The sequence below is a fragment of the Macrosteles quadrilineatus genome, unplaced genomic scaffold (assembly GCF_028750875.1).
Source record: "Macrosteles quadrilineatus isolate MER2022 unplaced genomic scaffold, UCM_ALF_1.0 Scaffold_2__2_contigs__length_208266976, whole genome shotgun sequence".
NCBI lineage: Eukaryota > Metazoa > Arthropoda > Insecta > Hemiptera > Cicadellidae > Macrosteles > Macrosteles quadrilineatus.
In genome coordinates, this window is record NW_026542595.1 from 177,223,555 (window position 1) to 177,247,663 (window position 24,109).

The 24,109-nt window shown below is 34.9% G+C and overlaps 1 protein-coding gene across 1 annotated transcript in view; it reads left to right on the plus strand.

Moving 5' to 3' along the window:
• Nucleotides 1–24,109, plus strand: part of LOC128987322 (E3 ubiquitin-protein ligase HECTD1-like) — a 101,535-nt gene that overhangs the window by 53,682 nt on the left and 23,744 nt on the right. Inside the window, exons 21-38 of the mRNA XM_054408103.1 lie at nt 469–708; nt 2,385–2,516; nt 3,191–3,339; nt 4,057–4,185; nt 4,940–5,192; nt 5,373–5,607; nt 6,229–6,405; nt 8,458–8,589; nt 9,782–9,948; nt 10,326–10,536; nt 10,931–11,046; nt 11,865–12,048; nt 14,914–15,234; nt 18,996–19,165; nt 19,881–20,033; nt 20,771–20,929; nt 21,656–21,778; nt 23,619–23,749. Of these exons, the coding sequence (XP_054264078.1) occupies nt 469–708; nt 2,385–2,516; nt 3,191–3,339; nt 4,057–4,185; nt 4,940–5,192; nt 5,373–5,607; nt 6,229–6,405; nt 8,458–8,589; nt 9,782–9,948; nt 10,326–10,536; nt 10,931–11,046; nt 11,865–12,048; nt 14,914–15,234; nt 18,996–19,165; nt 19,881–20,033; nt 20,771–20,929; nt 21,656–21,778; nt 23,619–23,749 (3,182 nt within the window). The remainder of the gene's footprint in view (nt 1–468; nt 709–2,384; nt 2,517–3,190; nt 3,340–4,056; nt 4,186–4,939; nt 5,193–5,372; nt 5,608–6,228; nt 6,406–8,457; nt 8,590–9,781; nt 9,949–10,325; nt 10,537–10,930; nt 11,047–11,864; nt 12,049–14,913; nt 15,235–18,995; nt 19,166–19,880; nt 20,034–20,770; nt 20,930–21,655; nt 21,779–23,618; nt 23,750–24,109) is intronic.

A 24,109-nucleotide genomic window follows, 5' to 3' on the forward strand; every position in this document is an offset into this window, starting at 1 on the left:
TTTTGACTACATTTGTATATTACGCATGCTTATAATGTTTGACCACAACCAAAGACTGGACAGCATATATTATTCTCCCCCTTCCACAAACAGAACACCCTACAAGAACAAAGACTCTACTTCTGAAGAAGGAGCTAGTAGCTCAAAAATTCTGTTTTTATGTGTTATTTGTGCATTTTCATATATTATCGTCAGTAAGGTAACTCTGCTGTTAAAAATTTCCATTCAAAAATCCTTAAAACCACTGGCCTAAAGCCATCTTTTTTAAAAACGTTATTTGTATAATAGGATATTTTTTCCGGCCAAATCATCCTCTGGCCTGGGGCTCGGTCCTGTGTTGGCTTGATATGAAGAGTTCTTTTGTACTATGACCTACTTGGACTTTAAAGCACTTTATTCTAATAATCACAATCCTGACTAAGTGCCTTTTGCTGAGAAGTGTTTAACTTGTGTCGGTCCTGTTCTCAGTACATGAGCAACCGAGAGAACGGTTCAGGTTGGCGGGAGATCCTGCAGAATGCACTGCAGGAGCTGACAGGTCTGCTGCAAGAGGAGGGGCTGGTGTCGTCCTATGAGATACACAGCTCTGGTCTAGTACAGGCGCTGCTGTCTGTTGTGTCCACCAGCCCGTGGGACCAGGCGACTACGCCTACCAAGACAAACAAGCTGCAGAAACAACGGGTGTCCGTGTTCAAGAACTGCTTTAAGGTGGGTAGCAGCACGTTCAGAAGCCTCATGGGGCACAAGAAGAAAATAAATGTATTTATGTTAATATTCTTAAGTCTGGAAAATTCATGGAACTATTGCACTAATTGTCTTGCATTATATGCTGAAACTATTAAACTAATAGCTAATAAATTCTTGAACTCAACAACCACAATAAGTACAGTTAATCTGCAATGTTTGAGTAGCCGAGTGGTTATAGTGCTCGTTTTCAAATCTTAAGTTCTCTGGTTCATTTCCAAGCTCAATGTCATCAGTGGATCCCGATGCTATTTTTCATGAGGCTATCAATTAATGATTTCATCTAACTAAAAGGTCAATGTTAGATACAAGACCAGAGTTTGAACCGTTCCTTAAAAAAAGAAACCTTAATAATGTTAATGACACGGATAGGCTAAACGTAAATAAAATAAAGTTTGCACATTTAAATCCCCAGGAGTGGTGTGTGCTTTGGTTCAAGTACCGTTCCAAGTTAGTGAATCTTTCAGTGTTGGAAACTAGTCATATTGCCGAGTCAATTCGGTGTTTCATTGCAAAAGCAAGATGTTCGGGTTCAGGAAATGTTTACAAAAAGCAATGTCTACAAATGTCTACACAAGCGTGTTGGAATCTACGAGGCATGTTTTTTAAGTAAGTACCGTTTTTAAACTTCTCCGTTCCAGCGCTGCGATTGGCATTTTGGACATTTGCGCTGTATATGTGCATCTATTGGCAAGCCCTAGCCGGAAATTCGACAACAATCGGCCGTGTTTACATGCGGTATCGAGCATTCAAAATAGTGCCCCCAATTGAGAATGCCGCCGACTGTGAAGTGCGCGCTGTAATTAGATTTTTATGTTCTAAAGGTGTGAAAGCCATTGAAATTTGTCAACAGCTTAGTGAGGTGTATGGCGAGAACATTTATGAGTGACGGAATGGTACACAAGTGGGTAAGGGCATCTAAAAGACGGTCCAACCAACGTTCATGATGAGCAACGCACTGAGTACTGGGGACAGTGACGCTGCCCAGTGCGTTGCTCATGATGGACGTTGGTGGGGCCGTCTTTAGATGCCCTTACCCACTTGTGTACCATTCCGTCACTCATAAATGTTCTCGCCATACACCTCACTACTCTGTCGATAAATTTCAATGGCTTTCACACCTTTATCACTTAAAAATCTAATTACAGCGCGCACTTCACAGTCGGCGGCAGTCTCAATTGGCGGCACCATTTTGAATGCTCGATACCGCATGTAAACACGGCCGATTGTTGTCGAATTTCCGGCTAGGGCTTGCCAATAGATGCACATATACAGCGCAAATGTCCAAAATTCCAATCGCAGCACTGCAACGGAGAAATTTAAAAACGGTACTTACTTAAAAAACATGCCTCGTAATTAACATTTTTAGGGTTAACAGTATCTACAGTTTAAATAAACTATTGTAGTATTTTTCAAATTCTCATAACATTCCCTACATGGCAAGGTATAAATTATTAAACAATTTTCCAGTTTTTTTATAACAATTTAACGTACTAGAAAATGTCTTATCTAAATTGTAAGTAAGGCCTTATTACAAATAAATTGAAGGCATTGCTTATTCTTTGAGAAGTGCCAACTTCCTTCCCTACAGTTATTTGTTAGAGAATACATCAGCAATGTATCACTTTTCTTTATTCCAGGACAAAGCTGGTGAGAATGGTAATGTCAACACTGCCATGATTCTTGTCCACAAGTTGGTGTCAGTGCTGGAGTCCATAGAGAAGATGCCCATCTACTTGTATGATTCTCCAGGCTCCTGCTACGGGCTACAGGTAAATATCAGTGTTCTTGTTGTCTAAGTTATTATAATAGTATTTTGATTATTGTAGATGGCTTTTTGAACATTCTAAGAGTAATTACTATTATATATTTTATTTCAAATTAAGCTAATCTAGTTGATCTCAAAATCAGATCTTAAATCCACCAAAGTTTGGAAAAGTCTTGATGTTAAGGTTCCTTTCACAAGTTTTAAGATTCAAAACTTCTCAAAGGAGTTTAATTTATTTCAGTGTTTTTTCTTCTTTGCAAAAAAAAATAAAGATGTTTTTTATGTTAAAGTGTATTAATCACATATTCATATTGGTCAAGGAGTTCAATTTCTTTCAGTTTTGGATACCTTAACATTTTACCAAAACATTTTATTGTTACCTGATTTGTTTGTAATCTTAAAGAAATCAAGTAAAAAGCTTTTGCTGTGAGATACAGGATTTTTTAAGTTTTTTGTTTTGGTATTAGTATTCAAAACTTCTGTTTTTACAATCACCAAAGCTAATTCTCCCTAAGTACCTTTCATTTGCTCCTTTGCCCTTAAAATCCGTATGTTCATGTAAATCACCTTTTAAAGCTTTTTATTGCAAACCTTTTTTTAATTTTTCATGTGGTGTATGAAAATATTTTTGTCCTGCTAGTGAAATGTTTCATGATGAATAGTTGTATTAATTTCCAGATACTCACTCGCAGACTGAGGTTTAGACTAGAGAAGGCATCCAGTGAGTCGTCTCTGATAGACAGGACTGGCCGATCTCTCAAGATGGAACCTCTGGCAACAGTCTCACAGCTGGAGAGATACCTGCTCAAGATGGTGGCCAAGCAGTGGTATGTGTATGAATATCGGGACTGGGCATTCCTTTATTAAAGCGTGATTGATAAATTAACACATTTCCTTTAATAAATTTAGTTGAATTAGTGATAAAAACTGAATAATTCAACACTCACCCACCCAAATAGCCTAAATGTTATTTTTTAAGTAATGTATTACTGTTAACTCTCGTGTTTGGACTACTCCGCACAAAAAATGTTAATATCGTTTACACAATAAAAGTAAAAATAGTTAATGGTGAAATTGTTTACTAAAGTTTAGTACTTTATGAATCTATTATTTTAAAAGAAATCATAGTTTTAGCTCCTTAATTTTTAGAAATTTAACACAGGGAACAGATAAGAATAAACTTGAAAACTTTCACCACATTTTACATCCTTTTCCATTTTTCCCCTTAAGTTTTTTACTTTACCTTTTATTTTACTTTTGCCGCCACTTTAATCAATGAAGGTTCTCGGCCTTGTCAACATCTTTACTATTTATCTCAATCTTGCAACCCCTCTGGCATTTCATGCCAAATTCTCATGTCTTTGGCTCTTCACTCTTCTTCATTTACCCCTGCAATTTTCATTACCATTCTCCTACTTCTCCACTCCAATCCATTTTAAACCTACTTTTTTCTTACCTCTTTTCTTACCAAGTTTTTTCTTTTCTATTTTTTACAATGTCTTGTTACTTGTTTGTAATCCTCATGATAACTATTGTTTGGACAGGTATGACTACGAGCGATCTTCGTTTGCGTTTGTCCGAAGACTCAAGGAACAAGGAACTCGTATTACATTCCGTCACCAACACGACTTTGATGATAACGGCCTGATCTACTGGATTGGCACCAATGGAAAGTGAGTCGCTCGCTTCTTTATAGTTCATAGCCCTTTCTGTAATATACTTTTAAACATTATAGCTGCTGAATGATGTGTACAGAGTTTTTGTGTGGCTGATGAGTAAAGGGTTGGAGGCTGCTGAGTCAATGTGTATCAAATTTGTAATAATATGATGTAATAAATGATTTTTACAGTGATGCATTTGTTCACTGCCAAACACTGTTTTAATGTTTTCTGAGTCACAAATTCAAATTCCAAATAACTTGAAAAAAAAATACAAAGAAGAAAAATAATTTTTGAACTCACTATCTTTTATTAGTTTAGTGTTGATTTTGGGGAGCAATCTGGTCTAGTGGTAGAGTGTGGGACTTAAGTCCCAGAGGTCCCAGGTTTAAAGCTTGCCAATCAGTAATTGATTTTGTCTAAGTGGTAATGCCACATCGTCTAGGCCTAGTCTAAAGTAATGTTCCGGGTTAAAGCCTGAAGTGTAAATTTTGGATTTTTATAACAGAGTAGGAGTAGTCAGAGAATTTCCTTTATGTTTTATTGACTAACTGTCCTTGTTGTTTTTCACATTGGGTCAGCATTGTCACCTTCCCCCCACTCCTATTATTCACAAAAGCAGGCTTTGTAGATGACAGCACTTCGTATTGCTGGACAAAAAATATGAAATCCCAATTTATGAGAGAAACCTAGTGATCTATACTTTTTATTTGTACCTTCCTTCCAAAAAAGTAAAAGATAAAACTTATAAAGATGAAATTTTACACAGGACGTGTCCAGAATGGGTAAACCCTGGCCAGTATGGTCTGGTGGCAGTCAGTTCCTCCGACGGTCGAAACCTCCCCTACGGCAGATTGGAGGATATCCTCAGTAGAGACTCGTCCGCGCTCAACTGTCACACCAATGACGACAAACGTGCCTGGTTCAGTGTAGACCTGGGCGTGTGGCTAATTCCATCAAGCTATACACTCCGTCACGCCAGAGGTTACGGACGGTCAGCACTACGTAACTGGCTCTTGCAGGTTTGTAAAGGTTGTAGTATGTTAAAGGTTCTAGATATCCATGATCTTTTATAGTGCCCAAGGATGCCAGAGGTAAACCACATAATTTGTTAATGCATCTTCAATAATTTGTATAACTTGTAAATTTTATAATTTTACTACACAACAATCCTTTAACATTCCCTTATAATTTTTGTGCAGGTGTCTAAAGACGGCAGTAACTGGGTAACGTTGTACACTCACGTGGACGATTGTTCACTCAATGAGCCTGGCAGTACAGCGTCATGGCCTTTGGAGCCTTCCACAGACGAGACGCAGGGCTACAGACACGTACGAATACAGCAGACTGGCAAGAACTCATCTGGACAAACACACTACCTCAGCATGTCTGGACTAGAAATATACGGAACTGTCACTGGTGTCTGCGAGGATCTTGGTGAGTTAAAATATTTAGTGAAGTAGTAAACAAATGGCAACTAGGTAGATGGATAGTTATAAAGTACATCATTTTAATTTTTAATACCCAATACTGTATTTGTGATTACTAAAAAGAAAGTTTGAAGAGATCATAAGAAGTCAGAAAAATTTATAACTAAACCTTAATTCTGTGTTGGATCTTACTATCCATGTATACCTCCATTTTTGTCTCTCCTTTGTCCCCTCTTGATTGGCTCATAACTTCCTTAAAACTTAGACACTTGGTCACTCCATTTAAGTCTGCAACACTTCAGCAGTTTGGTTGCTCTAGTGATACTCTTTTATAATCTAGTCCAATTCATATTCTCTTATGACCTAGCCCCATTAACATCCTGTTTTTACTATTTTCACAATTCCTTGGTCTTTTGTGTGATTCCTGAAGCTCAAAATTCTCCCTTATGCGTCACTCTCCATTACCGTTGATTGGTCCAAACACCCTATGTCAAATGTGATGTTCCTTTTCTCATTTGGTTTTATAAGTGTCCAGCCTTCTACCCCATTCAATATCCTCAGTTTGTTAGGAGTCTGCTACAAAACTCGGTTTTATTGTTTTAGTGATTAACACAATCTCTGTCAACAGGTAAAGCGGCCAAGGAGGCGGAGGCTAACCTACGCAAGCAGAGACGAATGATGCGCACCCATGTACTGAAGCAGCTGGTGGTCGGAACCAGGGTGGTGAGAGGACTAGACTGGAAGTGGAGAGATCAGGACGGCACGCCACCTGGCGAGGGAACTGTCACCGGGGAACTGCACAATGGTTAGTGGCGGATATAGTTGATATAGCCAGTGCTCGATTTGTGGGGGAATTTGGAGGAAGGGAGTTCGGGTACCTCTCTTTTGGAAAGTAGGTACTAATCAAATTAAATAGGTTACAGTTCCGGCACCTCATTTTTACAAATCGAGCACTGGATATAACAGTGATATTGTGAGGTAACCAATCACTAAAACAATGATACAAACTGTCAGATATTTAAATCACTTTAAAATATTTAAATCATAAGATAATCACTTATTCAAATTGGCAAGTATTCAAGTTGTCAAATTCCTAAGATATTGTGAATCATAGTTCCCTGAGATAAATTGATTAGGAAACCATACATTGAAAAAATCATATTTCTCTAAGTCGAAGCCTTTGGCATAAACTGCCTAGGAAGAAGAATAGAGATACTTACCAATTCACTTGGGTCATAACAGACCCAGGCAGTTGATATGGATATAGAAAAAATTAAGAATATTTTGATTCTAACTGACAAATAAACAAATTTGTAAGGACTACTATTGAATTTTTAAAGGTGTCCTTTTCAGTTTTATTATGAATATTTTTATAGATTGTGTTAGGTACTCTGTTGGTCTGAGAAATATTTGTTTCTATTTTTTCACCTTTTCAAATGAAAATGTATATATAATAAAATAAATAACAATTTTAACTATATTTTTACAGTAAAATGTGTTTTTTTTATAAACCTAATTACATTAGTTTAAGAATTTTTAAATTTTAAGCTGCGAGCAATACTCTATTACTTTTAACAGAAACTGTTAATAGAAATTAAATAGTGATTGTTTCAAAATGAAGTTTTCTTCTTGACAGTAACCAAGACAAACAGATACTGTAACAATCAATGTTGAACTTGTGTAAATATGTCTTACTGTGTGCATGAACCACAATAGTTGTTGTGTTGTATAAAGTGTATTTATTTTTATTTTAGCACGTAGTTAACAGGTGTTTGCTTCCACAATGACATTGCATTTGGGTTTGTCGCAGTGGCACTTGGTTTCCGCTTTGATTTATACTTTATCGACCCATTCATTTTGATTCTTTTCTTTTGACTAACTATCACCATGCGGCCCTACTAAAAGTGTTTTGTGTGTAGAGATAGTGTAATTTGTTAGTTCCGGCTCTCCCTCGCACCCTAGCATGAGTTGGACCCCGTTTAACCCTGCTTGCAGTCTGTGTGCACCCTTCCTCAAAGTCAAAATACATAATATAATGAGGTAAAAAAATCATGTAAAGCGTATCGGAACACTGTAAGGCTTGAAAAATCATTAGTTTACTTCTTGATCATCATTGTCCGTGTTATTAAATTTGCAGAAAGTAAATAAAATTACTTCTATTAACACTCTTGAAACATATTTACACGTATAGTGTTAACTCACAAGACAGTAAAAATTATAAAAGAGGGCAGCTAAGTGGTGATCGATTTCGATTGGACTCTCCAATCATCATCAAATAACCTAATAGGTTATTATGACCTAATAGGCGAATGTCAGCAGTGCAAAACAATATTCAGTACGGTTTTTATTTTGGGTTTGGTAAAATAAAACTGTGAAAATCTTTCAAAACCTATTTACCATGGTTTGACACTTTGAAGTTTTTATTAAGGATAATTAGTTGAAAAAACTATAAATTCAAACAAAGTTTGGGAACTGCTATATATATTGCAAGTGTCCTAAAAATTTTGACTACCTATAATTGAGTCCTCGTCTCTAACCCCTTTTTTCGGTTATTCAATTTATTTCCCATAGCCTACATAAAACTAAGTCAGTTTATCTTTTAAATATTCCAACTTTTTATTTGGGTATCACTATGTAAAATGGTCTTCACTTGAATTTCGATGCAACTACTTTTACTTGTAAATTTCCCTTGAACAGTCTTGCTAGTTTTAGCACTGTTATTCACCAGTTTTGTTAAAATAATTTTTAGTTTCATTTCATTTGTGCATGGCTCTAACGTAGCTAGTAACTCCCTGCTTGGTTTTTGGTGCGAAATCCGTAACTGAGAGTCGTTAATGACGCAACTCACTTTGGGCAGGTTGGATTGACGTTACTTGGGATCACGGGGGTTCAAATTCATACCGAATGGGTGCCGAGGGAAAATACGATTTGAAATTAGCGTCAGACGCCGATCCCAGTGCCACTAGCGCCAAGCCTGCAACACCGACAGGTAAAAACACCCCCACATCGTCTTAAACATTACGATCTACAGTCGTAAAGTCAGTAAATATCGTCAGAAAACCTCTTATGAAGTAATGTTTTAAAGGAAAGCCAAGTGACTGAATAGAATTTTTTTTAAAGGTGATTGAGTTCAGCTATCTTGCCTGAGAAAGTATAGAGTCCATCTGCAGTAGATACATAATTAAGGTCACAAAACACAAAGCTGATATTTCACTCTAATGTACGTCTTCACAAGAGAAGTAGGTTGAAGAAAAAACCTTGTCACTGATACTATTAAAGATATATATACACACAAACAATGAAATTAGTTTTTTGTATTAACACCCTTAATATGATTTTTTTTTTATCTACCGGAGAAGGAGGGTTTGGGGTGTTATCTTAAATTGAGATAAGGAGGATTTATGAAGTCTGTACTGTAATGGGAGGCAAATTTTCTCAGGTAAGATAGCTCAACTCTATCTCTTACAAACATCCCACATGAAATAATACTTATTTTAAAACACAACATTTTAACACTCTGTCATTAAAGAACATATTTTCACTACTCACAAGTAAAAAGTAGTAGTAGTATGCTAATCTAAAGTGTTTGTACAATAACATTCCAATTGAAACATAACAGGTAAACCGTACTGTTTCTTAAAGTTGTATTATTATTAAGTTATAAGCATTTCTATAAAAATTTAAGGATTAACTATGATGTTTATTGTTGGTTGTAAATGATTTTGCAGTGAATTTTGGTTCGTGAAACCAAGAATTGTTTGGCTTCCAGATACACAAAATATTGTTTGGTCCATACTGATGTCCACAGTTCATATATTAAAATCTTACTTTGTGTATCCAATAATTTAGCCTCATGCTTAATTAGCTACAGTATATTGTAATTTTGTTAAATTTTGTCAGGTTTTTAATGGTCTTTATGTCTTAAGCAATAAATGCTTGTTGATTACCTAGGAGCAAAATTAGTACTGTAGCCCAACAGATTGGCTGGAAAACTGAATTATATATTTTAGTAGTTTTCACCTCAACTAAAAATACGGGGTGCCCTAAAATGTTTACGTTCATTTGAGGGCTTAAATATATAGTAGTCACACAAAAAGAAATACTCAGTTCCATGTAGGTATATAATTACCTTTTTTGACACCTTATGGCTGTATATGTGACAATGATGTATGATTTGTTAGGTAAGTGGTGTAAGAACTTCAACTCGAGCAATGAGAGTAAGAGCAGTGTGTTGACGAGTCGCAAGTCCAGCTCAACTCCCAGTCTTCCAGACGCTACGGAGAATCAGTCCAAGAACTCTGTGGCCAGCACGGAGCAAGCGGCCTCGGCAGACAACCTGGCCGCAAAGGTACTTGTAATTGTGAACACTAGAGGTGTGTGAGCTGCTTAATTTTCAAGCCATTCGAGCCTGATCCAAAGATTGAGTCATTTGAACAAAACATGTCTACTGGAAACTATTTTTGTATGTTTCAACTTATAAGTTTCATTTAACAAGTTTCAATTAGGATATCTCTGAAAACGTTGCCTCTGTTGAAAACCTAAAATTAATAATGATTAATATTTCAATATTTTAAGAATTAAACTAAAAAAATTTTTTAAATTTATTATTCAAAAGTAATTTTGTATTTGATCTCAATAAATACCTCTCATACAAGTTGGCCTCCTGAACATCACACAAACCTTTAGTGTACCTGAGTTGTAACCAGTTTGTTGTGACTTGTACAGCAAGCCGCCCAGGCGCTGGCGGAGAGTGTGTTATCAGTTGCGCGTGCCGAGGCCATTGTAGCTGTCACCAATGAGAGTCAATGCTGCTCCACACCGGCCAATGAACTGTCCGTCGTGGTCCACACATTGAGAGACTCACACACCACGGCCAGTGACTTGGCCACCATAGTAGAGACTCTAGCTCTGGAGGAGACTCAGAGACTCAACACTGGTAAACTATGTTTTAATGTTTTCATTCACAGTTTTCAATATGCAGACAGTTCAGTCTATATTGTGTTATCTCGCATTGGATTCATTGATTGTACCTGAATTTGTAATGCTGTAAAGTCTAAATGATGTTGGTCTTGCTAAGTCAGTTAAAACCAGTTAAGAAATCAGAATGTCTTTACAATTTGTTATAGCGTGAAGTGAAAATTTTGGATGTCATAGATTTCTATGTTTTTGTCATTATAATAAGTAAACTGGTTATACTTTGCTGAAATCTGTGAAGCTTATTTTAAACAAAGTATATTAATTAAAATATCAGTAGTTATAAAACAATTAATAATTCTAAAGGGCAAATTTAACAATTTTTCAAATATGTAAGCAATTTTATTCTGTTGCAGGTAATACTCAAGCAAATAACCAGCCTCTGCATAAAAGTGAAGAGAACAAATCTGGTGCGTCAGAAAGCAGCAAGAACCCATTGTCATCTGGGAAATCTCTCTTCAGAGCTAACAAGGTACTTTCTTGCAGAAACTTGATTTGAACTTGCATAACTTGTTTTATTAGAACAACTATCAGACTTGGTGATTTGACATGGTGATTTGAAAAGAATCACCTTTAAAAAGAACCTAATCAACTACTTTTAACAAGAACCGCTTAAAAAACAATTAGTTCACCAACATTTACTGACTCAAGCCCTTTATCAACGATCAGACTTAAAACCAGACACAAACAAAACAATTTACCGAGAAAAAAACATTCAATAAGCATTCAACAAGTGTTTAATAAATTTATTTTAACTAACACTTAAACACAATCATTAATCAACTATAAGGTAAAAAACATTCAATCAACAAACGCTAAAGCAAACTATTGGCCAACAAACATATATCATAGATTAAACTTAATCGGTTTAGATTAGTCACCCTTCCAGCTGAAGACAATTTTAGTTAGTTCCGTCTTTTTCTTGTAGGGGAATTTTTTTGTGTATATTTTTTGCGTTATTTCAAAACTAGTTTAACCAATTAAAACAATTTCATTATAGACAATATCTCGTCCTCTGGATTTATAACCTAACAGTAAAGCAAGTCATCAAATTAACCCGGAGAAAAATATTTTATGTACTTACTGAAACGTTACCAACATGAACCACACAAGTTTCAGATTTCGCTACGGATGAAAGGTCTACATGTGTGAATATGCATTTACTAAAGCAAGGTCTAAATTAACAAACATCTATCAAACAAGCACTCGGTCAGTTCAGAAACAAGCCCTTAGTCAACGTTGATCAATCAAAAACCAGTTGATTACTTTTACCTTATTGTTATATCACAGCTGGTGGGATCGTCCAACTCCATGCTGAGTGCGGAGGAGCAGTCAATGTTGACTTTGTCTGACGCTGTCGAGGTGGTGGATAAGATGAGAGAAGGTGCTGATCTGCTGAGGAACAACACCAACAGCTACCTCAGCGGTGAACTGGTGGCCAACTGTCTACTGGCCAACAACTCTACCACGTCAGGTAAGTCAAGCGAGGATCAAGGTTGAATACCTGTTATACTGTTGAAGGGCCAAGGTACTGAACCTAGAGGTTAGTTTTCAATACCGAGTATTTGGGAAAATCCTCTTCATCCCTTAAGTTATAAAGAGTCGTCGTAAACACTTACACGAACACAAAAACTAGAGGACCCATGATGCTCCGCAGCGTTGAAATAAATATCATTTCCAATAAATAATCAAATTTATGATTTTTTTATTGAGTAATACAGTATTTTGAACTTAACTGATTCAAACCATCAATAGCTCAAATTAAAGCCTACAATTTACTGATTATTTTGAGCCTAAAACATGAATAATACTGGAAAACAACCTTGGAAAAGAAAAACCAAATTTAACTCCCATAAGAAATACATGGGTATCAAATTTTGTTTACGTATAAGCAGAGCGGGACTGTAGAAAAATATATGCCGATGCTTGATGTGAAATCTGTGCGTGCATACCTTCAATTTGAGACCAGAAAAACCAAATTTTTTAAACATAAGATTTGGCCAAATTAAAATTTTGGTAGGTTTACATTTGGTGTGGCCGGCAGAAGTTAAGGGGGATGATGAAGGGACTTTTCCAACTACTTGGTCACTAGACAAAACTGGATCACTCGACACTACAACAGGTATTTAACTTTTTTATTTGCATAAACGTGGTCTAAAGACTTACATTATTGAAATTATCGTTTCTCTTACCAATTTGGGACGTTATTTTGCCAACCTAATGGCTGTTAAAGCAAAATTAAAACTTTTGGGAAATATTTAGTTTTTTTGTGTAATAATTTTATACATCCAGGAAGGCCTAGTGATGGACGAGACTAGATTTTTCACTTTGAGACGAGACGAGAAAAGATTTTTTTAATTCCTGCGGGACGGGATTTTTTTTCGGGACGAGATTTAATGAAAAGTTATATAAAAAAATTTTATCTATTTTTTAAGTTCAGAAATATTTGCAAGTTTAAAATACTTGGCAAAAAATAGACAAATTTAAAATCTTTTATTAAAAAACATTAATAAAAACATCAGTATATAATAAAATATTAATAAGGCCCAACTTAAAATAACTCTTCGGCATAGGAAACATGGAGATATCAGTTAGTATATAGTTCAACTTTGAAAAATATCAAAAACAACAGTATTACTAGTTAAGTATCAAGTAAAAATGTTTAAGTCTTGTGTTATTTTTATAATGATTTGGAGTGACTTATTTTGGCTACGTTTACAGTAGTAAAACATGTCTCACACTGCTTTAGTTAACTTTTTTTAATTTTAAATTTCAGTTTTAAATTTTTTTTAATTTTAAATTAAATTTTTGTAATTTACGTTTTGCAAAGAACTTTGCAGTTTTATTTTTAATTTTTTTAATTTAAATTCTTTTTTATAAAAAAAAATTAAACTTTTTTTAATATTAAATTTTTTAATTTGTAACTTTTTTTAATTAAAAATTTTAAAAATTTTATTTTTTAATTTACAATTTTTAATTTTTAAAAATTTTAAATTTCTAAAAATTTAAATTATTTTAAATTAAAAGTTTGCAGTTCAAAGTTTTTTGTTTAATTTTAAATTTATAAAAAAAATTTTAATTGAAAAAAATTAGTTTTTTATTTATTTTTTTTTTTTAAATCTTGTCTTGAAAATATCCCGTTAGTATTTCAATCCCACCCGAAACTTCGAGATAAAAAAATCTCGAAGTTTCAGGTCTTGTCCAGGATCTTTTCAGTACCCTATGGAAATCATGTGTGATTACCGCAAGACGTGTCTTGAGAGTTTGGGTGATTGCGGGATTTGATTTAGATGTGTTCTTTTAATATTGAGGCATGTCATTAGTTCACTAAATCGCAGAGACAATAGTGATGTCACCACAATCACAGATTATGGTCATGTAGATTACGTTAAATTCATGCGAGGGAAATATGCTGGCTTACTTTTACTCTCACCAAAGTAAATAAAAAAAAAATATTTTTACTGTCATCAACCTGTATGGTTATATACCTTCTTTGGATCCTTTGTCAGTTTTCAATCACACTAAAGGTTTTTAACCATTTTATGTTATTCAGTGTATTGGATATCATTTTCAGCTACGCTCAGATACAGTTTTTATCCCTATTTGTTTTAAAACAAAACATTGAATTGTAGTGTCAGTTCATAAGTTTTATCCTCATCATATAATGTAAATGGCATCCTCACATTAGAGCAAGAATTAAACATTTTACACCACTAATTTTGGTTTGGATCTAATGCATGTTGGAGGATTTGTGGTTAAAACTAATAAATATGTTAACTAAACTGATCTTCATCATGCATTAAGTTCATATATCATTGTTTTGATCTAAAAAGCATACTCATTTTTTCATCCGTCTCAACTTACTCTAGGTTTTGTTTTTTTAGAACTAAAATACCCGCCGCAGCAAATCTGTAGACTAAGCGAATTATATGTTTGTCTAAGTAATTCTGGTAGTTAAAATTAATGATTTCAACTCTGTTGTAAGATCATTGTATTGATTTTTTTAAAGTAGGTATGTCTTTTAGTAATTAAAACACTTCCCACAAGCATTATCTATTTTTCCTTTTTATTAGGGTTTTATGTTTGTTGTTTAGTTTTTTTTTTTTTTTAGGGACATTTGTACTATAAAAAACTAGAGATTAATTACTTATTAAATCGCAAAAATTATCCTATTGTCAAAAATCAACAAAGAACTAGCTCCCTCTAAATACTTTCAGCATTGGCTGTTCATTGCCAAGTCTCTTCTGCAAACGATACTTATTATAAAGGTTAAAGTGTTTCCCCTTGAAATTTCTCATGAACTGGAGGCATTGGATTCACCCCGTTCTGTGATTCATAGCCAAGAAATCCGAAAGAGAAAACAAAGAGCAGAAAGATAACGGACGGGGTCCGTCGTCTATGAGTGTGAGCGTTCCCAACTTAGCTTCCGCTACCAACTCCTCCTCCATGGAACAGTCTAATCCAGCTGGGTTGTTGGAGACGTTCGCGGCGATGGCTCGGCGACGGACAAGCAACACACAGATAGGCAGAGTGGAGGGTAACCACCCTTCTCCCTCGACACACACACCCGCAACATCATCACCATCTAGCGCTGTGTTCCCCCGCGCGCCTAGTAGTGTCACCAGCCTGGTACGGCTGGCGCTGTCGTCAAATTTCCCAGGTCAGTAGAGGTTAACGGCTCTGATCACAAATTGGTTGTTTTTTTTCTTGAATTGGTTTTGATGTTGCAGACAAAGGTGAAGAGTCGTCGGTGGTGTAGAAGATAATTCAGATTGTTAAAATTGATTTATTGCTTTGTGGATAGTGTAAATTTAAATTTTTCACTTAATTATACGGTCGACTTTTATGCATCTTGACTAATGTGGCGGACATCCAGTCCGAATCGAGAGTCGTAAATTTTGCTGTTACGACGAGCGGTTTCGTCAAAACACACGCTAATACAAACGGGGTTAAAACTAACTGTAATAAAATACAGTTGGCTACTGTACTGCATGATTATTGCTACAGATTTTGCAAAGAACTCCTTAAAACGCAAAATGTGATTATCAGAGGTCTGATTATTCGAGCCGCCGGGTTAACCGAGACAAATACAGTACTGTATATAGCCGTTTTTTCAATTTTGTTCCAGGTCCACAGTATTGATAAACCGTGTTCTCAAGTTTTAATAGAATTTTTCTCTAATAATAAGATATAATTTTAAACGCCGTGTTATCCGAGTTTTTGATTATCCGAGGTAGTCTCTGTCCCATTTATCTCGGATAATCGGACTTCTTCTTGTACTGTACCGCTAAAAAAAAACCACGATTGCCAAACCGGACTAGCGGGAGTCCGGACAAGGCCGATCCAGATGAGCGAAAGCCTACTCTACTTTAAAAATGTTAAGGGAACATAAATTACCTAATTGGTAACATACTAGAATTTATCATAATTTCATCCAATCGTTATTCTTAAGCTAAAATTTAAGCCTTTGAAACAACAAATATTTTGCACAAATCAAGCGATATACTCGAGTGTTACGATTCTGTCTCTGCAATTAAGCTTTGCTTTGAAAAAAAAAATCAAATCAAAAGATCCTTTATTCAAACAGTAGGGGAAACCGGGGCACCTTGGGCCAGTTTTATATATTTGCTATTATAATTTATTAATGACTTTACTAAATGCAAAACTAATATTTTTATAGTAAAGTACCATATTTCATTGATCTTAACAATTTTTTTCTGATTTTTTTATGAAAAATAAAATTTGTAGTCATTTTTTTTAACTATTTACATAATGGCCCACTCTACCCCACAATGGGGTAGGGTGGGCCATGAATAAATATTATGCCTTAATGTTGAGAAAAAACATTATTATTCAAAATACAAAGTTGAAAACCTATGAACATCATTTAACAAACATTAACAACCCTTTAGAATTGAAAATCTTTTAAAATTAGAAGTCCTTTGATATAAAAAAATCTTTAAAAATGATGCCTGTTTCAGCAATCAGACTACCAAAAACAAACATGTGCTTCTAACTTCCCTCCAAATAGTTGTAGACTCTAGATTTTTCTCCTCAGTGTGACCAACCTAGAGACCTTTCAAAAGAAAATTTACCTGGTTTATTGGAAGTAGTTCAGTATATTATATTAACTATGGCCCACTGTACCCCAGTTTCCCCTACATTTGTAAACATGAATTAATTGTGTCAAGTCAAGAATAAATATAACTATAAATTTGGCATATTTACAGCACTAATTTTGCAGAGGCCCCCAATTTTAGTATACATATTTTTTATGTAATATCATTGACTAATGGGTACTGAAGAAGACATCCCATCTATAAGGATCAGCTGTTGCGAATTTTTATTAAAAAAGAACACAGTTATGTGAGCCAGTCACAGAATGCGCTGGTGTCTAAAATTCCATTTTCTGCCTTTTTTTGGTTGCAACCAAGTTGATAGGCCATAACATTTGCTATAGCGCACAACACGTCATTCCATTAGTTTGACTTGGTAAAAAAAGTGTGTGTATTCGACTGAAATTCGTAATTTAGATAAGCACAATCCATCGGTGGCTTACATTAACTATGACGATATTGATTTAAAAATTTGCAACAACATAACAAATGGAGTTGGAATGTCTAGTTACATAAATAGTCAAAGGTAACGCCTATATTTCTCAAATAAATTGATTTGATGATTTGTTCAAATAAATCAATTGGATAAGTGTTCTCTTAACTAAAAGTTGTAAAGATTTTATAATGATGATCTTAGTGCGTTTTAACGTTTATTCAGAATTTGGTTATAATTTTTTTTTTAAATATCATTTTACTATTAAATTAAAAGTATACTATGAACCCTTTATGTTTTAATGCCTAAGTACATCAAGTCACACTTTTTCATAGAGTTCATATTGGTTTCAATAAAATGCCTATCTGGGTAAGACTCGGCCGATAAATCATGTTTATGATATAGGTAAAAATACATTGATTTCATTAGTATACCTTTTGTTTATATTAAATACCAAAGAGTTAGTAATAAAATAAAAAGATATTGCTTGAAACGTGAACTGTTCAGTAAGCTCCAACTAAGCCATTAGATATATTTTTATCATTTCATAATTCTATCATGAATCTTTCCCTTGCTTATTTAAGCAAATTGCCTATCTCTCGTATTCATTTGTACTTGGTCGAGCGAGGTAATGTTTTAGTCCTAACCATCATAGCTATTTGGGTTTTGTACTTGCAACGCTAATTTATCTCATCATACCAAGTCTGGATTTGGTGACTAACATTTATGCTTTGTTTTGCAAGATTGTTTGCTTAGTATTTTTTTATATGATTAGCAAGAAACTTGTATCACAATTTTTTGTTTGTTGGGCTAGCATGATAACTCACAGTGTTTTTCATATTCCCAAGATCCATTTGACTAAGCATTGAGTAACCAAGATTCTTTCTTTGGTTTTAGTCTGAAAATTTTAATCTTTTTAAATATATTATCATATAATAACACAATATTTGTTCATTCATAAATAGAACAGAGAAATACAATCTTAACCGTGATTCTAATATCCTAATATCTTAACCGTGAAGAACTTTACAAACCAACTTCAGCGAATATTTTCTTCAACCAATTTTTAACAGCCACGAAGTTGGATTGACCATAATTTTATTCAAATCCAAAATTACTCCTAGTGATCCTCAATAATTTAAATTAAATTGCATAATGTACCAACAATTAATTTGTAGCCAGATTTTTCTTGACTTCTTTAAACTGTTTAACACTTGTCACCATGATCATTGCAGCAAATAAAAGAAAGGTCTCAATCCAACATCATTTATCTTTATCTGTCTATGACACTACTGCGCGGGGCTTCGGTGCCCGAGGTCCTCGGTCAAATCTCGCCAATCACCATTGGATTTTATCTCTGTGATAATCCCCCTACCCTTTAGGACTAGCCTGAAGTAATGTGTAAAATAGTTCGGAGCTAGAATTAGCATCCTAGGGGAAGAAAGAAAAACATTGTTCCTTATTGATTGCCCCTCAAGATGGTTCTGAAAGTATCAAAATATAGGTCATGCTTTCAGTTTTATATATCTGCATAACAATTTTATTTTCAAATATTTTTTACTTGGGTGTCTTGTCATTTTTTGAGGAAGATGGAGGTTATGCTCCATAACAACTTTACGTGTGTTGCTGGCCTAGTGATTATCCCAGACTTTGCAGCAAGAGGGTCAGGTTCTATTAAATCCACAAAATTTTAAGTGATTCTGATTGCTTTGATACTTTTATTCTTAATGCAACTAGATTTTTAGACACTAATAACCTAACGACCCTTGAGTTTTAGAAACATATTTTAACTGTTAACAGATTCTTTGCTTTGGACACCCTTTTTCATTCCCCTGGATCTGACCTAGCAACTATCGTTTTTTGTGGTTGTAGGTGGACTGCTCAGCACTGCCCAGAGTTACCCCAGTTTGACGTCCAGTGGACCTACAGGTACCAGTTGTGGTATTTCCACCACGGCTACTAGCGGCCCTCAGTGTCTCAGCCAGGCTCTCACCATGAGTCTCACTTCTACCAGCAGCGACAGCGAGCAAGTCAGTTTAGAGGTGGGTCTTTGGGTCTCCTTCTTTCAATAAAAATTGTTGCTTCCACGGTTTGTTAGGCTGAAAAAAAATTAGTTTTTAATTTTAACAAATTATACAGTATAGCTGTATCCACAAATCTCACTTGATTCTTCGGTACACGAGGCGAAGAATCAGCCGAGATTTGTGGAGCCACGGCAGTAAGTAAGTATAGAGTATAGCAGTCCCACAACTAGCTCTCCAGTCATCAGCTAAACCCGGCTCATCTGATTTGCCCCCAGGATCATAAATAACCCTGTAGATTAGTGATACAAAAGATCTGTGGGTATATTTAATATACTGGCAAAGAGTTCTGTGCAGTGTAACTTATGAACTATCCAATAAAAATCCAGACTGTCATTTTGTTGGGTAGGCCTACTATGAGCATGGGAAACACGAAAAAAATTAAGAAGTTTACTGAAACATACTGAAGAATTTCACTAAACTAACATACAACATTTTGTAAGAAAATGTAGTAAAACCTCAATTTTGAGCAATTTATTTTCAAAAATATTTCCCTTAGAGGATCCCAGTCCCCTTGGTGAGAAACCCCTTTTTATAAAATTTCCTGGCTTACCAGACTTAACTGTGTTTTAAAAAACTAAACAATTATTTGTTTTAATAATTGTTTTTCTTTAGACTGGAACATTCAACCTTATATGTTGTAGAATAGTTGAACTTACACAGTCACTTTCAACAGGATTTCCTAGAAAGCTGTAGAGCGCCGACACTTCTAGCAGAGTTGGAAGATGATGATGAACTTCCCGATGAAGATGAGAACGATGATGAGAATGAAGATGACGATGATGACTATGAAGAGGTCATGGTTAGCAGAAACTTGCTCTCCTTCATGGTACGTACTTATTTTTATCTTCATCCTACACGTAGTTGTAGCTGTTTTTTCAAATTTGATCATTCAGTAAAGTTAAATGAATTGTTGATTGAGAAGTGAACATTTAATGTTAATTATTATTTCTTCCCTTCATTAAAAAATTGGTAAATTAGTTTTTTTCATATATGTGGTAATCATTTTGTATAGGTAGTAAATTAGTCACCTGAAGTGTTCACTTGACATAAAAAGATTAGTTTACTTATATAAATAGAAATTAATATTTCCTTTTCTATTGCAGTTGCAAAATAATACTTATTTACTTCAGGATTCTAAATTTTGATTTAAAATCATTCTTTCTGTTTATACTATTTTAACAGAAGATTTTAAATTATAGCATTATGGGGATAGCAGCTAGCTTACCTCAGAAGTACTGGATAAAATACACAGAAAGAAGACACTTAAAACTCACAATATTTTGTGAGACTTTGTCAAGTTTAAAGAGAGTTTACAACAATGAAAATTGGAAAGTAACTCAGAATGGCATCAGAAAATTGTTTGTTCAGTTATTAAAAGTGTACAATTACTAAATGTGAGTGTTCAGATAGATTACCTGTCTCTTTCGTGTTTTGCGTTTAGTTTTGAGTATTACAATACTAGTCAAAAATCGTACCAAGTAATGTTAGTGGTAGCTCAGTGATGCAAAATCACATTGCTGCTCTTGTGCCTAAGTTAATGGCACCAATGTAATGTTGTGTCAGGAGGAGGAAGGGTACGAGTCTCGCAACGCCGGAGGCAGCTCCAGTGGTGGTGGAGGGGGTAAGAGACGCTCGTGGGATGACGAGTATGTGTTGAAGCGTCAGTTCTCAGCCCTCATACCTGCGTTTGACCCCCGACCCGGCCGCACCAATGTCAATCAGGTGGGTTTAGACAAACTCATTATGATGTCTTTTATTGAGATTCAGAAAAGGTGGCTCGTTGAACGAGATATTTTGTAACAAAACTTTAATGGAATGCAAAGTGGTTGTTACTGGAGTTTTCTTGTACTGAGGATAAGGGTAAATTAAAAGTACAAGACTTGAGAGTCAAAAATACACTGATACTTTGTTCTGGCTTAGGACTTCTTCAGAGAATAATCCCACTAAGGAAATGAGCTATTTACCTTAAACATTCCTTTAAAGTACTGTCGGACTTCAAAATTTGCATGCAATTCTTGTAGACGTCCCAGCAGTTATTGATAAAAGTTCATATATCCAGAATGTATTCATAATTAATCACATTACTTTAGACGGCAATATCAGTTTAAATGGTTACAGAAAGCTTGATTTTTCTAGCAATAAAATCCTATGGAATTATTGTTCAGAATTTAGTGTTGGATAGGTTTAACAACTAGTCTTACCTTACTGACAAAAATAGATGAAAATGTGCAACTAAACACATAGAATTTTTGGAGTACTAGCTCCTTCTTCAGTAGTAGAGTGTAATTATTTTTCGGGTTGAATGCTGGAAACTTTATAGATGCCAATGAAGTATGTTTTACAATTAAATTAATAGTTTTAGAAAAAAAAAGTTAAACCTTTGCAATATTGCTTATTATGGTTAATTCTAATCAAAGTTGGTGTTAAATAATCGCATGGTTTTTACAGACAACAGACCTAGAAATTCCTGCGCCAGGAGGTGAAGAAGAAAGCACCTCAAGTACTGCGGCGAGCGATGCCACTCCACAACCCAGACTGCAACTCACTCTGCGAGGACCTAACATTCCAGGGGTGAGTGCAGAATAATTAGCACTTATTGTAGATAGGGGGGATCAAGTGTGCCGTAAAGTAAGGAAATTTAGCTTCTCTTATGGTCTGGTCAGCATTTATTTTATAATCAGGTGTAGCTCGTTTGAGTGTCACAAGTTTTTTATTTGTTCAAGGTTTATGTTATTTATGAGATTTTAATATTGGCCAAAGTATTATGATCTTGCATACCCACATATTTAGTTTGATAAAGTAGTTTTTTATATGCCAACATGACAATAAAAACTTTGGGTTCACATTTGCATTATTTACATTTTCTTTGATTACATTTTAATAAAGTTGTTAACTGCATCCTGCCTCAGAGAAAAAGAAACTACGCCAAAGGTAATTTTGTAAAATCAATTGAGCTATAGTGGTAAACGTGCAACTTAAACTTGTAATAGGGTGACAGAAAAACACATCAGTCTCTTCTGCATCCTTACTCTAGTCGGGAAAATTGAGCTACTTTTTTTTTTTTTTTTGCGTTTCACATGAATAAAGTCAGCAAATTGTCGTATTCTTATAATTCTACCTTTATTAATTTGACCGGGTGTTTCATCAACTTCATCAATCCCTAAAACAGGAATTATCTATACAGGGTGAATTTTAAATGAGTTCCCCCCCTACTTTTTTCTACATTTCTTAAGATATCATCTCCGGACCACGTCAGATCATTGTTGAGTAGTAAGTACTTCATTTTGACTGGGTGTACATTTTTGGCCGCCATCTTGGATCCGCCATATTGGATACAAAGTTTTTTTTTTTCAAATGTAAAGGTAGGGTTGTGACCCATTATTTCAAACAAGAATTTTACGCTGATTACAATGCCGCAATTAGTTTTTAAAAATCTTGATCCGTTCTAAAGTTATGAGGACTTTTTATAACTTTATTTTTAGCGCATTTTAACATTGTGCATTTACAAACTAAGACCATAATCTCAAAATAGTGCTAGATAAAGATAAGTATACAACACCATTCATTGTTGACATACTTTCACTTGGTTGTGACGGATGTAGTTTTTTCAGCCGCCATCTTGGATCCGCCATTTTGAAATGTGATCAATTAATTTAAATATGAAGGTGGTGTTGTGACCCATCATTTTGAGCTACTTTTTTTATGCTGAACTCAATGCCGCAATCCGTTTTTCATTTTCATCTTTGGATTTTGAAATATTGAAATTTTAAATAAGAGTATTTTAATATTTTATCAAGAAAGCTTGATAACCAAAAACGGATTGCGGCATTGAGTCCAGTATAAAAAAGTAGTTCAAAATGATGGGTCACAACACCACCTTCATATTTAAATTAATTGATCACATTTCAAAATGGCGGATCCAAGATGGCGGCTGGAAAATTTACATCCGTCATAACCAAGTGAAAATATGTCGACAATTAATGGTGGTGTATACTTATCTTTATCTAACACTATTTTGAGATTATGGGCTTATTTTGTTAATGCACAATGTTAAAATGGGCTAAAAATAAAGTTATAAAAACTCCTCATAACTTTAGAACGGATCAAGATTTTTAAAAACGAATTGCGGCATTGTAATCAGCGTAAAATTGTTGTTTGAAATAATGGGTCACAACCCTACCTTTACATTTGAAAAAAAAAACTTTGTATCCAATATGGCGGATCCAAGATGGCGGCCAAAAATGTAAACCCAGTCAAAATGAAGTACTTACTACTCAACAATGATCTGACGTGGTCCGGAGATGATATCTTAAGAAATGTAGAAAAAAGTAGGGGGGGAACTCATTTAAAATTCACCCTGTATATCTAATTACAGATATACCTTTGCCTTGTCTATAGTATTGATTTGTAGGTGCAAGACGTAGAGATTGCCCTCACTGACCCCAACTGGACTATATTCCACGCTGTCCAAGAACTGATACAACTGGCCGACCTGGGTAGTCGACAGGAGAAGTTGAGAAGGATATGGGAGCCAACTTATACGTAAGTACTCTATTGGTTACAATATATGTTCCAACAACCAGATGTTGATTACCATTGTTAGCCAGTGTATTCGTGGATAAATAGGACAGTGATTTGTTTAACATTGTGGTCAGGAGCTAAATATTTTACCATCTAAGTTAAATTTAAATCAGTGGTTTAGTCATAAATTTTCCAGTGTGGGAAAGCATGTCATCGAAAAAAAAAGCTCAGGTCTCCTTAATATTAGGATGTTTGGAAAGAAACAGATCGGAATCGCCGTTACCATGGGTTCCTGCCCCACTACACCACTGATATGAATAGAATTCAAGAATTGTTTCACAACCAAGCTGACTGGTTTGGATTTGATTGTAGCCTGTTGTT